At 42.8% G+C, this 15,663-nt stretch overlaps 1 protein-coding gene across 9 annotated transcripts in view; it reads right to left on the minus strand.

The window, feature by feature from the left end:
- Nucleotides 1-15,663, minus strand: part of rbms3 (RNA binding motif, single stranded interacting protein) — a 249,107-nt gene that overhangs the window by 20,213 nt on the left and 213,231 nt on the right. For all 9 annotated transcript variants that reach the window (XM_046417466.1, XM_046417470.1, XM_046417469.1 and 6 more), the window contains 4 exons: nt 15,185-15,291; nt 9,529-9,572; nt 5,708-5,804; nt 1,458-1,508 (listed from right to left, as the gene is read on the minus strand). In XM_046417466.1, the coding sequence (XP_046273422.1) occupies nt 1,458-1,508; nt 5,708-5,804; nt 9,529-9,572; nt 15,185-15,291 (299 nt within the window). The remainder of the gene's footprint in view (nt 1-1,457; nt 1,509-5,707; nt 5,805-9,528; nt 9,573-15,184; nt 15,292-15,663) is intronic.

A 15,663-nucleotide genomic window follows, 5' to 3' on the forward strand; every position in this document is an offset into this window, starting at 1 on the left:
CGTTACCCTCAGGATGGAAATTTATGTTCCAAAGAGAAAATAATTTATGGCATCCATAAAACTACACAATATCTACACGATTATTACACTACAATGCATTTCATAGTACAGTGCACACCTTTATTTAATGTGCTCTGAACGAAATGCTCAAGTGCACTCTGTATTGTACTGCAGGGCCCTGTTTGTGGAACACCGAAACTGTTTCAGGATTGTAAAGAATCGAACACGTGTCCTTGACTGGCTCAAAGCGATGAAGAGCGGCACACACTGAATGTGCTTCAGGGGCTGCAAAAAGCCTCAAGCAAACATAAAAGCCTCTGGCAGAATGATTTAAACCCTCTAAGCAACAAAAGGGGGACACGCGTGGTGCTAGGATCAATTAAAGCCCAATCTTACAACAATTTAGTAAACTATGAATGCTCTTTGTTGCTCCAACATTAGGGAGACAAATCTGGGATGTATTCCAAACAACGCTGCTGGTGCGCTACAGAAAACATGGGTCCAAAAAGTGAATATAAATGCCGGGCTGCTACTTGAGCCTCTGAGATCACTCTTGAAACACATATATGTGTTGTCCTGGGATCATAATATGAAACATCCATCAAGCTTTCCATGAAGACGTAAAACAGGACTTTACCAGCGAAGAAAATATCAAATAACTCATTAGTGTGGACATTTTTGCAGACTGGGTGACCTAAAAAAACAAAATGTTAGACTCCTTGAAAACTAATGTTCTGTCCTCTTCAACCAGGATGAGCGAATACTATTGGATACGATGTGACGACGTCAGCCGCATGTGGCAGACTGTGCTGTTTGTGAGCTAAATGTAATTAATATTAATTTTTTCCCTGTCTGCTGTCTGGACTAGTAACCCACAGCAACAGTCTACAGCCTGTGTGTGCTGTGCTGTGGTCTGCTAAATGACACCGAATCGCTTCCTGGCACATCCAACACCTATAAACTCCCAGCCCAAAAAAATAAAACTAAATGCGTTTGTGTACTTAGGAAAGATGGAAACATGTGGTTATCAGAATGGGATAATATGCTTTTATAGAGCTGCATATAGTAACTGCAGGACAAAAGTGGTGTAATCATTTAGCTATCAGAAGTTTTCATGTGGCACTGTAATGGTATGTGCATGCATGCAATTGGTTCAACATTTGACCTGCAACAGAGAAGGAATGTGGCTTAAATGTTTTTCCAGAGTGAATCTACTTTTCTGATCATTCCTACTGCTCTAAATATAAAAAAAAATATCCTGCATGTCATAAACTATTTTCAGCATGAACGCGAACTAAACTGCTTTTAACGAGTTCCTCCTAAAACCTTTCAACAACTCTGGCTAAACACTGTGCAGGAGGGAGCAACTGGAGGCGACCCATAGATTTTCAACTAAGGGGTGGGCCCCTAGGGGGGAGTCTCAGCCAGCTACTGCAGGTGAATGGTAGAGTACTTACTGTAGGTTGCATAACATATTGTTGATGAGGCATCCATGACGTACTCTGGACCTGAGAAGAAAAAAAAAACAAAAAACCATAAAATTCAAATTGATGGTGACAATATAAATTTTCCTCAGTCTTACTCAGATCCAAGTAGTTTCCCACATAAAGCAATAAATGCTGTTCAAATATTCTCAATATGTTCAAATACGCTCGTGTCTGGAGGTTTTTAAATGCTTGCATTGGTTCTAATGCACCAAAATGGCTGAACTTTACACAGATTAAGTTGTGCCAAAGAATTACGAAAAGAATCTGAAAGCCTGGAGGCAGCAAATCTCCCTCCTGCCTTCTCATTATTGCCAACACTACGACTTGTGCATTGAGCCCATAAATCAGGTTCCTTCTCTACAACAAACAACAACAACAATAATAATAATAATATTTTTTTTCCAGAGGAGGACATATAGAGATGTGCATATTAACAGCTGTGGACAAACAAGTTACAGAGATGGTGAAACAGTGACAGAGACAATGATCAAGAGACTGGGGGAATGGAGGAACAAACAGAGCTTTTAGATGTGCTGGAGAGAGGAATTAGACAGCTTGTAGCAGACAAACACACAGGCTGGCCACTGATCCCGGTAAAATGATTAGATTAAACAAAGACAAACATGGAATAATCTGCTATAAGAGCAATCAATCCTCTGAGCCAACCCAAATGCGTGATTTGGATCCACACCTAAACAAGCTTGATATTCTATAACACAAAGCCAAGTCTGTTTGTTTATACGTGGCAGTATTCGTTTTCTCCAGCTGAACGGGACAGCAGATAGACACAGAGAAAGCTTATCTTTAATCACCCATCCTCAGCATTTTCTAACTGCGGTACTGCATGACCCTCATGTGATTTAGTTAATAGAGAAGAGAGCAGAGCTGTAGTCTTGAGACTTGGACTCTAGTTGTGCGACTGTGCCAAAGAAATTGTGAAAGAAATGTGGTACAATCTTTGGTGACGTGACAGAAATTTAGAACCAACATCCCAGTATGTGACTACTGCTATGACTGCTATGGTTTACAAACTCACCAACATAGAATACAATATGAAATGTTATATGAAATGACACAGACTACATTAGAGAGCTAGTTTACCATTTGCAAAAGCATTATTTCATATAGTTGAATTCCCGGGTCACGACCGTCTTCACAGTCTCCTCGTCCTCCTGTTTGGAGGTTGCACCAAAAGTGCATGAGCAAGGCTAGTCTATTGACTTGCTACTTTTCCAAATAAGTGTGATGGTGATACTTGCATCTGTTTTGTTTCTTTTTTCCATTGTAATGCTACAACTTACCAGACATTCATTGTAGTATCTTTTCTATTCCAGCATGACTGAGCCCCAGAGCACAAAGCAAAGCTCCATAAAGACATGGTTGGATGAGTTTGGTGTGGAAGAACTTGACTGGCCCTCACATAGTCCTGACCTCAACCCCATCCAACACCTTTGGGATGAACTGGAACGGAGATTGTGAGCCAGGCCTTTTGGTCCAACATCAGTGTCTGACCTCACAAATGCTATGCTGCATGAATGGGGGAAAAAAATCCCCCAGAAACACAATATCTTGTGGAAAGCCTCCCCACAAGATTGGAAGCTCTAGTAGCTGCAAAGTTGTCTGTGTATTTAGAACATAATTGTAATAGTGTGTAATAGTCAAGTGTCCAAATACTTTTGTCTATATAGTGTATGTCTCAAAACAGTCTGAAAGAAACCAAGACCTGAGAATAATCTTGCAGTTTCAGATCAAACTGACTGAGTTTTTAGAGGAAGAATTCAGACTGAAGGGCAGCACAAAAAAGCGAGACAGGATGCTACTGACTACATCAAAATGTAAGCAATCACTAAATTAATCTGATAACTGAGTACCCCTGTCTTCTCTGATACATTCTGTCAGGCTTGATATGTTTTTGTACTCCAGTCCTGTAGAGTCAGAGAGTAGAATTACAAAACTCTGGAGATTTGGAGATGCACAAAATTAAATTTTCTGCTATCTTCTCTATTGGAAACTTCCACTGTCATGACTCCTGCCTGCTCTCGATGCCAGAATCCAAACTGATATATGTTGCTTAAAACATATGTTGTCTATTTGGGTTCAAACTTCAGTTTTTTCCACACATCTTAACCGAAAACGTTTGTGCCACTGTGGTTCGTACTGCCTGAGACAGATAAGCCTCTCTCCATGACAGAAATAATGGCCTTGCTTTGTGCAATGTTGAACTTGCACTTGTGGTGTAAAAGCCCAGTGAGTCATGCATTAGAGTTGTAAGATTTTTGTCAGTAGGTGCCTTTAGATTATGAGAATTAGGCCTTGACTGACTTGGACATAAAAACAGCTTGTGTTCAGTAGCTTTGCAAATTCTACATGACAAATGTTAGGTGCAGTTATTCTAAAGCTGCAGTCGGTTCAGTGTGTGTACCCTCTATAATGTGCATTACCTAAGAAGCTCCCTACCTCTGGCTGAACTTCTACAGCTTGTGTTACCATTTAAAGCAACCTGTCAGCCAATAAGCCAAAAAGGCAGTCAGTCAGTCGTTCAGCTGCACGGTCAGCCAGTTGGCCACCCATCCGACCACTCACACGTAAAGCCAAACATCCAGTCAGTTAGCTGGTTAGTAAGCCAGCCAGCCACACATCCGAACAGTAAGCCACATATTTAGTCAGACAGTGAGCCAGCCTGTAGAGCCAGAGATGTAAACCAGGCTACGGCTGGCTGGCGGCACTAGCTGAGATCTTGGTAGTGATCTGGCCTGCACTGGCTCCTGTCATGTGAATCATCAAAGCTGTTTTTCCAGGAAACAAAGCCAACTGTCGTTCAAGCTCACCGGAGCCAGGTTTAAAAGAACACCAGAGCACTGATGTTGGCATGGGTCATTTGCTGATTTGATAAGCCGTTGCCATCAACTCATAGCTCAAGAAAAAAAAAAGAAAAACCCAAAATATATACGCACTAAAGAAGGAATGATATATACAGCAATTTCTAAGCACCTTGAGATTTTCATTACAAAGGCAATAGTTTCTATGATACAAGGAAATGACTTCCTTTTGTCTGGTGTATAAGGCTGCTTGTCTTGTCTTCTCTTTTCTCCTTTTCTCTGCCTCTTTGTACTTGAACAGAAGATGAAGGACTCACCTTCCTGCCGTGACTGGCTGAAGGGCAATATCACAGGAACGGGTGGCAGAGCTGCCCAATATTGAAACTGTGAGGATTAATATTCCTCAAAAGCCTGGCCATTGTTTTTGATAAATCAATTTGGGAAGCCTTCCGAGAGCGGATTAGAGACGCGCCCTGGCCCACTTTTCTCCCCCCCTCCCTCCTCTTTCCTCCATCCCTCCACCGCAGGTACTGGACCAGTGTTTTAATCAAGCATGCCTCAAAGACGGGCACAGCAACCTTCAGCAACCCCCTCCACCTCCTCCCCAGCCATCAGCACCGTGACCACCCGTACGATCCTCCCTCCTCTCCCTAGTTGTCTTACTCTCCATCTGTCCCTTCTGTTTTTCCCAGCTATCCTTCATCTCCTTTCTGTTGCTCACTACCTTCATCTGTCTGTCTCGGCGTACCAAACAGAGTCGATGTTAAACGATGGTGTCTGAGCGAGGGGGCACGGTGGCAGTGCCTCTTGATGTTTGGATTCGGCAAAGGTTGCTGCGTGAAATGCGCGGTGAAGGGAAGCGGTTAACGCTCCTGACATCTCACACAGCCAATTTTCACGTTACTGTTCTGTTCTGTTTCATTACTTCACAGATCACAGCTGTGAGGAATGTGGAATTTCACTTTGGAAGAGGAAGTGATTGTATTGAAGTTAGTAAAAATAAAGAAAAGAAAACAAAAAAAAACTAAACAAAACTGAGAACAAGCCTTTATTGTGCTGGCAGCTGAGGGAGCACAAAAGAGGTCAAGAAACTGGGAGGGAGGAAAGCGTTTGTTTTTCCTAGACGCTTTCATACTTGATGGGTGATTTTATTTTTTCTACCTTGTCAGCCTTTTTTAATCTCTTTTTTGTTGCTTGCTTTCTGATGCCTGTTGTGTTTGCCGCCTACGAAACAGATGTCATCAAGCACAGCTGGAGCGGCGAAGAAACGATGAGAGAAGAGAGAACCTCACGCTGTTTTGCAGCCCGCCCCCTCTCTTCAGTCCCCCTACACAAAGCAAACCCTCCTTTTATACATACACAGGCAGCAGTCTACTCAAAATGAAGTGCATTATGGCCCACCTGATATGTGGAAACGGGGGAAGCAGCGATGAAGGGCGTGATGGAGGTCTGTGCAATCATGCGGTTGGTGGCGATGCTGTAAGGCGAGGAGTAGAACCTGAGAAGGGACAGGGACGGAAGAAGAGGCAGGGGGAGAAAGAGGGATGGGAGAGTGGACAAAGGAGACAAGGAGGAGGAGGAGGAGGAGGAGGTGAAGAGTAGTGGAAGGTAGAGAGAACAGAGAGAGGAAAGGACTTAGCAAAATTAATTTGTCAAATTCATATTGGGTATATAAACCAAAATCCCGGTATAAAATCCTGTTGCTTTAATACAAAAATGGGATGTTAACTGATGAGAAGCCAAGAAGAAGTCAAGCTAGAGCTCACACACAGACACACACACACAAAAACACAATGTGGATTTATCTTTTGGCTTGTTCAGAGCAAACACTCGGCCATATATTGTATTTCGAACACCACATAAAAGTTTCATGAAGTAGCCTATAGTGTTCTCAATTGAAAAGTCGGGTTTTATCACATCAAATTGAGCTTTGTCATCGTATGAAGTAGGAGGTTGTCTGTACTTTTTTTTTTTTTTTCAGTGTGGAGTAGTATTAAGGCTACACTGTACCGTGCTGGCTGGCTGGCTTAAGTAGCACGCTTGTATGCTGAGGTGGGAGAAAACTCAATGCATTTCAAGAAGCTAAGGTTTGACATGAGCTGCAGAGAAGCGAGCTGGTTGGTTAGCCTATTTTATCTCATTGCTCAGGCTTTATGGCACCTGAATGTTGCTGTGATCTCCTGGGAGGTTAAATGGAATGTCCAGTGCTCTCTGTCACCAGAGCTGAGGATCACATTACTGGCTGAGGATATTAGACAAGTTATGAACAGGGTTTGAAAACCCCACAATCTCTTTCAAAACACAGCATCAGCTGCGCTTATGTGGTGTATTACATTATATTTTATCCCTAAGATAAAACATGATCAGTGTCACTATACTAGTCAACAAATTCATATGGGCTAGTCATAAATAAGGAACACTTGGAGCAGTTGGTGTAATAATAATAATACATTATGGTACTTTCCATATTTTGCCAGCTTTGCCAAATGTGCAAGTTTGGTTTGTGGCAAAGGGAAGCGTGACTGCTTCTGTCATGTTCTAAATGTTGGCTTTTGATATGGTTATTTTGCAGTTATATTTATCATGTTTACACATACAGTAGTCATATGAGAATTCTCAAACAATGAGGAATAAAATCAGCCATCAAAACACAAGTGATTAAAGACAACTCTGAAATACCTTTCATGTTTTACTTATGACATTCCTGAATAGCTTACAATGTTATGTCTTTTTAGGTTGGAGTTCAACTTAACATTTTTCTCTGTGTTGCTCTATTATGAAAGTATACATTTAAATTTATTCAAATATCAATGCAAACTAGAAAATATGCATAAACGCATACGCAAGCATTACATGTGGGTAATTCTAAATGCACTACTCCAGTTTGCCCTGTGGGCCCACCACCTGCAGGGATACGTAAATGGGTTGAGTGCCCAGTCAGCCAGGCTGCAGAAATAGACAGGTAGCAGGTTGTGCTAATCCCTGGCATTGCAGACAAGGGATAGGGAATGTCATGTTGGAACTAGAGTTAGTGCTACAGGTGGAACAGTATCAGCTAAATATAGTTGGGACTCCCCTATATGCATGACAATGTGTCTGACTCTAGTTGCTTAGGTTGAGAGGGCCTGGGAGAGTGTGGTTATACTCATGAGGCCTTGGCTGAGTGCAAATGTGTCGAAGTTCAAAACTGAGAGGTTAAGCCTCCCTGAAAAAACTTAAGAAGCAGAAGAAAAGAAGCTCCAACTGACAGATTCAAGAAGAACAACGTGCATCCTGTGTTGGTGTTGGGGCAGCTCTTCACTCTTGCAGGGTTACAACTAGGGTCATGGAAGTTTGCTCATCCAGTTTACATGTGTTTGTGGCCTTGGAGAAGGCTTACAGCCATGCTGTTGCAGTATGGGGTACCAGGGCTAGAAGCTGTATCCATAGTCTTGGCAGGATCTTTTTTGTGGCATGACCCTTGCCACCGATTCTGTTTATGATTTTCATGGATACGATCTCAAGGTGCAGCCCGGGGGCAAGAAATTGATGGATCGCACAATTGCTTCTCTGTTCTTTGTAGACCATGTGGTTTCCTTGGTTTTACCAGACGCTGAATTTCAGAAAGCACTGAAACTGCAATCAAATATGAATTGGTTGGGATGAGAGTCAGCACTCCAAGTCTAAGGTCATGTTTCTTTCCACTAACCTAGAAAATGGTGAATTGCTTGCTCTGGCTTAGGAATTGGGAGCTACTGCTCCATGTGAGGGAGTTCACGTATCTCAGGGTCTTGTACAAAAGTGCGGATAAAATTGAACGTGAGACTGACAGGCAGAACGGTGACAGCAATGCAGGCATTGTACTGGAGTACTGCACTGAACAGGGAGCGCAGCTGGAATGCAAAAGCCTTCTGTCAGTTTATGAAAGTTTATGTTTATGTTTTTAGTTGCGATCGAAAGAATTAGATTACGGATTTAAGTCTGCCACAATCAGTTTCGTCCATACGGTGGCTGGGCCCAGCCTCAGAGATAGGGCGAGGAGCTCACACATCCAGGGAAAGCTTGGAGTAGAGCTGTTGCTCCTCGTCAAACAGAGCCAGTTGAGGTGGTTCGGGAATCTGATCGAGCTGCCTCCTGGACGCCCTACTTTGGAGGTTTCCCAGGCATGTCCAACTGGTAGGAGAGCCCAGAGTTGGCTCACAAAAAGCCTTTTTAATATTCCAGAGATTCTATATCCCATATGACTTGGGAATGCCTCAGGATCCCAGGGGAGAAGCTGGGAAACGGTGCTGGTAAGAGGGACATCTGCATTATCTTGCTTAGCTGCCAGTCTGGCAGAAAATGACAGACTGGCAGCTAAATGCATAATCCAGTTTACACTTGAATTTTATCAGTAAGCACAGTCTGAAAAATGTGAGGTGGCATTTCTTCTTTACTTTTTCCAGTTTCAGTTCAACTCTACTTTGCACTATTATGAATAAATTAAATCGACTTATCCCTTCTCTCCTAACTAATTCAGTCTATTTTTTTAGTTTTAACATTGAGTAAATTTGACTACTTTTACATCCTTTCCTACTTAATTTCCAGTTTCTGCAATACGTTCATTAGGCTTAACTTCTGGTTGAATGTATTAAGAGCGTGAATCATTACTTAATGATCATGAAAAATCAAAATCATGCTTAACACAAATATCTGTGGGATTATAATTTGGCACATTTGGCACAGCAATGTGCCCTTTTACATTTCAGGCTGTGTGCAGCGAGTGATGTTATTTATCCACTATTTTGGTTGAGATTGACTCTGAGTCACTGGGGGATAAGTGGTTTAGGAAGTGGGGGAATGAGGAGCTTCCCGTGAATGGCCAGAGGGAGATACAGGGGGAGCCCCAGCACTCTCCTTCCTGCCTCAGTACTGCAGGGAAAAATAAAACTTGTTGCCGGGTCATTTATTTCCACAGCGCCATTAAATCATGACATAAAGACATAGGAACACACACATACATGAATACCCAAATGCACGTAAACACACACAAGCTCAATGTGCTACCCTTTGCCATTTTTCACCCGACTCAGCCAAGGAAAACAGATATTTGAAGTCCATATAGATTTCCTTAATCAAACAGTAACAAAGTGCAGACACTACATTAATCTTTATGTATGGCAGTGTTATTGACTGGGGTCCTATGAGCCAAGAGGTGAGTGTATTAGATGTTGCCAAGGATGGATAGGCTGTCCAGCTCTTACCCATTCTGCATTGCAGCGGGATCATATGTTAACGCCATGCCAGTCTGAAAGAGAAAAAACAACAAGTCTTGATAAGGAAAATAAAAATACTAAATGACAATAAACAACAACAAGGGAATATGACAAAAGACATGACAGATAACAAAGTAGGTTAGGAGACACACAACTTCTTTCTCTTTCTTTGTCTTTTTTCTATCTGTTTTCTTTTTCAAGCTACCATACCATATTTAGCACACATAAGTTTCTGCAGTAAAGTAAATTAGTGTATTTCCATAAATGATAAATTAGGTTTTTAAGATGACGCGTACGTCCGAAAATCGACAAGGAACCAGAAATCTTCCATACTTCGTTGGCTGCTTTGTGCAGTGACAACATTTAAGTAAAAAGACTTTCATCAGATGAGACTAATATTGTCTAAATAGCTTATCATATTTACATTAGACATCACACTGCAGTCTGTCACTGTCAGGGTCTACTGTGTGTTACTTTGTGCCGGCATGTTTTGTACGTCTGTCAATATGTTCCCACATCAATGTCGCCGAGATAATTCACTGTACCTTTCTTGTACTTGGGGGATAACGTAATTTAGACCCTGATTCTTTTTGTTCAAAATAAATCAAATGAAAATCAACTCTTTTCAAATTGGGAAAAACTGACAAGTGGTGAAGCCGGTGCGGGGAAAAGCTTAGTCAATAGGACAAAGTGAATTGGTATTGAGGGCACCACTTTTTCATTTCAATCACGTACAATCATGTTTTTATGAATGAGAGGAAATGAAGAAATGCCCTTTGGAGAAAAGAGGAGAGAACGGAAAAGCGAGTTCTTTGTCTGCTGATGGTGTGTGTAAGTGTGTGTCTAAGTGTGTGTGTAAGTGTGTGTGTGTGCACAAGGCTCTCTTCGAGTCCAGGAGAGAAACCTGTGTGCCACAATCCGTCATCTGCATTCCTGAAGGTTCTCTCCCGGAGGAGAGCTAATCCGATTTCTTTTAACGGGAGGCTGCTGAGGACGGCAGATTTCATCAGCATACACACACACACACACACACACACACACACGCCACACAATCCCTTTTCTTGCCCATCCTCTTTCGCGCTTTGCTCTCCCTCCCTCTCCTTTCTTTTTTCCATTATCTTGTGTTCTCTTCCTTTTGCTCCTTACCTTCCTCTCTTCATACATCACCTTCACCATCTCTTAATCGACCCTCCTCCCGTCTTGTTGTGCCACTTTTTTTTGCCCTTGTCCCTCAAGAGGGCCACCTACACTGAGCTTTACTGTTAAGCGAGTAGTGGCTCATAGGTGCAGGGGGGGATCAGTGAGCCCATACCAAACCCACAAGAGTGAGCAAAAACACTGAATCTCCACAGAGTGAATGAGCTCTGGTTGGTGCGAGGGACGTGTGAATGTGTGTGAGTGGTGGAAGGCCTTTGAGTTCCATTTTGGTTACCGTAAGCGTGTATTTGTACAGCTAGTTAAAAAAAAAAGACTTTCAGAGGCATTTTATATTATCAGCATAGGCTGAATGAAGGGACTTGCATCAGCCCCGTGTGTTATTTGAACATCCTCCCTTTGATTTGTGTGTTTTCACCTTCAGTGGTTATGAATGTGTCGTTCTGCGCCTCCGTGCGTGTGATTTATGCTTTCTTTTGTACGCTAAATGTGGGATCAAGTCTCACTGCGTGCCTCTCTGCATGTTAGTGTGTGCAAATGTGTGCTCATATGGGTGCTAATAGCAGTGGCAGGCATGGCCAGCTGTCTGGTGAGGCTGATAACTCCCCTAAGTGCTGCCCTCGGTTCCATGTGCTGATGAATTCCACAGCAGAGATCCTCCTGATCGGCAGCCCTGCACGGTCAGTGACTGATTACTGATGCAGTCAGCTTTTGGCTCAGCCACAGCAAGGAGAAAGAAAGAGACAGTTTGGGTATGTGTTTGTCTGAACTTTTTTCAAGACTGAATTAAACCTCGAGACCCCTGCCCCCCCTGACCCCTGAGAAAAGCCGTCACAGACAGACTTGGCTTTCAAAGGCGGAGAAGCTATACATGCTCATTTTGCATGCTAAATTAGGTTGAAATTGAGATACACTTCCTCACCTCATATCGCCGAAGATTATGAATTTATGAGTTGGTATAATGACGGTGGTTTCCGAACATACAAAAAGCAGCTGAAAATGTCTCACTTTTTGCTTCACGTAGTCAGTCATTAATTCACGTTTACCAGGTTGTGAATAATTTAGCTTGCATTAAATATTTTTTCATCAAATATAAATGTGTAAAAACGCAGCTTTGAAAAACGTGTGTGTCCATGTGTTTAATATGCAGATCCTAAAAAGGGTCGTGTGAGGACGGCACATATTAGGCAGCTGTAAAGACACCTGTGCTGTGCTGTTCTTATGCAGGAAAACCGAGCTGAGCCATAATCTCTATGTCCTCACACACACACACACACACACACACACTGACCCACTCCCTCCTTGTATTCTTGCCTTCCATACAAAGATCTATTTTTTTCTACCCGCCTTGTGGCCACACACACACACACACACACACACACACACACGCACGGACATCTGTCAGGCTTTCACACAGAGTGGAAAGCCGGATGTTTTTTTCATCTACACTCATTCCCCAAGAGTAGGTGCTTGAGAAGTGTGACTTTGAAAGTTTTTGTGTGTAGGAGTGTGTGTTAGTGAAAGAGGGCGAGTAAGTGAGAAGAGAGAGAGAGAGAGAGAAAAGAATGGGCACCCATGGCGCTGATGTCTGTGTGTGTGCTGCAGAAAAATGTGCACTGACTAATATGTTTGTCAGCATGAGGCAGCGACAGACAGCACTTTCTAGACTTCCACTTTGGGTAGTTTACAAGAAAATCTGTCATATATTTCTCAATCCTCGCCACCAGCCACCCTGCAGCACTCAACCCCTTGTAATTCCTGACTGATCATGCAATGTGTTCCCTCTCTTTCTTTCTCTCAGTCTCTGTGAGTCACACTCGCTCCGTCCATATGTTACTGTGGGATCTGGGAGGACTTCAAACACAGCGAAGAAAAGACAGGGGGGGGGGACAGAAAGAGAGAGGGGTGGGAGAGAGGGAGAGATCGTGAGGAGGAGAAGGCGCTTAAAGACAGAGAAAGAGAGAGTGATGGAGAGATGATATGGACAGATTGAGATGTACTGCACACAGGGAGAAGTTGGAGACAGTGTGTGGAGATGGTGTGGGCAGGTAGCGAGAGGTGACGAATGGCCTCAGCTCTGATAAACATGTGATGCCTATCTTCAATGTGTCCCCGTCGGCGCAGCTGACGAATGACTACGAGGATGCACGCACATGCATGGCGCACTATTTGTATTGTATCGTATCGTGTAAAGGCATGCAGAACGCACTGTGGCCTGAATGGCCAGACAGACTCTATCTGGAGGTGGTCTGGATCTCAGCTGTAAAATTAAGATGTATGGAAAAAATAATAATAATAAAGAAAAATCTGGTGAAACTTCGGATCTTCCAAACAAGCTGGACAAACAAGCAACATTTGACCCTCGTCCTCTGCAATGATCAATAAATAGTCCGCTGAGTTGCATGTTGAGATCTGATCACACTGTGGGCAGAGAGACAGTGAAAACTTCCTCTCACCAGGTGTGAATGAAAGACCTGTGTGATCAGATCAGAACGTCCAAATAACGTATCAGACTGCATGTGGGGTATACAGGAAGTCCACAGGGAGTATTAGTCCTCTATGCTAATGTCAATCTCCATCTTATTAACCAGTAACATTCTAATTTAGGGAATTAGTTCTTCTTCTTCTCTTCTTTCTTTCAAGTGATTTTTTTTCATTTAATTTCATTTTTTCTTTTTTTCTATGTTACCAGAAATTTGTCACAAAGCTAATCTGTACAAATCCTAGATCTCATAATGACATTAATTAGAGCACTCCTGTGGTTTTTAATGAGTTAACAAAACACAAGGAATCAGTACAGAAAAAGGACATACATGGGAATGAAAACGTTAAAATAACTTCATTTTTGTCCAACTGCAAACAATAAAATGGAATTAAGCCTAATCTAATATTAATATTAATGTTAAACGGAAGCTCAGGTCCTCAAGCTGAACTTCCACCGGCCAGTTTTATTCTGTTTCACATATTTCTATCTTATTTCATCTATTTGTTAAATTCTTCATAATCTTGCTGTTAAATTCATCTCAGGGGAGACTGACTGTGCATAAAACGGATGGGGAATAAATACAACAACAAAGACGTCCTCCATTTTGGCAGCGAAGGATTCTTATCTCACTCTTCAACTGATGAAATGCGAACACACACACACACACACACACACACACACACACACACACACACACACACACACACACACACACACACTCGTATGCTGACAGTCATCTCACTTTACCTTAAGTCAACTGAGCTGACCCTGTCAATGTGTGGGCCTGTGAGGGGATGTAGCAATGTGATTTAGGTTAAACACGCTTCACTGGCTTATAGGTGTGAGGGCTGTTGAACATGTGATGGACAGATGCAAACACACACACACACACACACACACACACACGGCTAGCGTAATACTTCACAAACCCTTTCCCAACACCCACACAGACACGCGAAGAACATGTTTCCTGAAGGACAAACATTTCATCTCTCCTGGTCTCCCCTACCTTGCCGTTTCAGCACAACTGTCAGCCTCACTGAGTGTGTGTGTGTGTGTGTGTGTGTGTGATTCTATATGGTCCAGTCTGAAGCTCTGCTCCACATGTCTCCTCTGTGTGTCCTTCCGAGTATCCACATTGTATATACATTGTATATTATATATCACATATCCACCTTGTGTCCACATGTTGCTGATGAATATGTTTCCATCGTACTGTATCCAATTTCTGGTTTCCCAGCATTCTGGATGTATGGTGGGATGTTCATTCAGGCACTTGGCTTGAGGTGCAATTCATATGGCAGCGCCTATACATCCAAGGATGATTTGATCTATATCTGGGGTGTTTTTCTTTTCTTTTTTAGCAGTTCCATACTTGAGAGTAAATACAAATGACAGAGCAGTGGTTTACATAAAGCCAGATGTAGCAGCCGACTTTCTCAAGGGGCCTTGTGAGAAGGGTGGGGCCTGCTATTAGAAATGCCATTACCTCAGAGGTAAACTCCTTGTTTAGAACGTCATCACGCTGGAATGGAAAACTGAATGATGTTTTTTGGTCTCCTAGTTATCAAGTCTTAAAGAAAGTTGTTGTACTCCACAAAATTATATAAAAACGACAAGACGTATATTGCATATTGCTGGTGTTATTCAGTGAATTTGTCAATGTCAGGATGAAGAAATGAAGACAAATAGCAATCACAGAGTCAGGATGTGGTTCAGGATAAACCAAGTAAATGGACTTTGTGAGGAGAATTTTTTTTGTTGAATTACGGTTTGTCCATAATGAATATTAATACTGTTGAGGTGTGGTGCTCCAGGTTTCTGTAGCTGTTCATTTACTCATATCCTCCAAGATCCAAGATTTTGCTAAATATTTTGGCCAAGTTATCCAGTTGGCGGTGAGATCTTTACTAAAAAATACAAATTTTTACTGCAGTTTCAGTTGTGCAAGAGCAAATAGCTTCTTTATACTTCTGGCACCGCCGCGTTGGTGCGATATCTTACCTCGCCTTCTCTGTGCCACGGCCTCCCGTTCTGAGGGTACTTGCTCTGGCTCTGGCGTTTCTTCTGCCCTCCATCGGCAAATTTGCACAGCAAAGGCTCCGTGGGAGCTGCAGAGAGAGGGAGAGAGGTCAGCATTATGTCAGGAGCACTGCATCCTTTGAGCGCTGGGAAGGGTGGAGGCCCTTGTGAACTGTGTTGCATTTCACTTCTTCTACCATTGCGTCTCCGTCTCTCCTCCTTCCCTCCCTCCTTCCCGCCTTCCTATGGAGCTCCTAGACATATTCCCAGACTGACGATGTTGGCTGGCCCTCCCTACCACGGCTCAGACTGGCAGCCCATGAAAGAGCAGTGCCGGGTATTGTTGAAATAATAATCACAGTAATCGCTCTTGTAAATACCTCTCTGATGGTAATGCAGGACTGCTCTGTCAGCCAAAGCTTATTTCTAGAAGGCGTTCCCGTTCCTGACACGTTATCCCT

This window comes from Scatophagus argus, chromosome 17, assembly GCF_020382885.2.
Source record: "Scatophagus argus isolate fScaArg1 chromosome 17, fScaArg1.pri, whole genome shotgun sequence".
Taxonomy (NCBI): domain Eukaryota; kingdom Metazoa; phylum Chordata; class Actinopteri; family Scatophagidae; genus Scatophagus; species Scatophagus argus.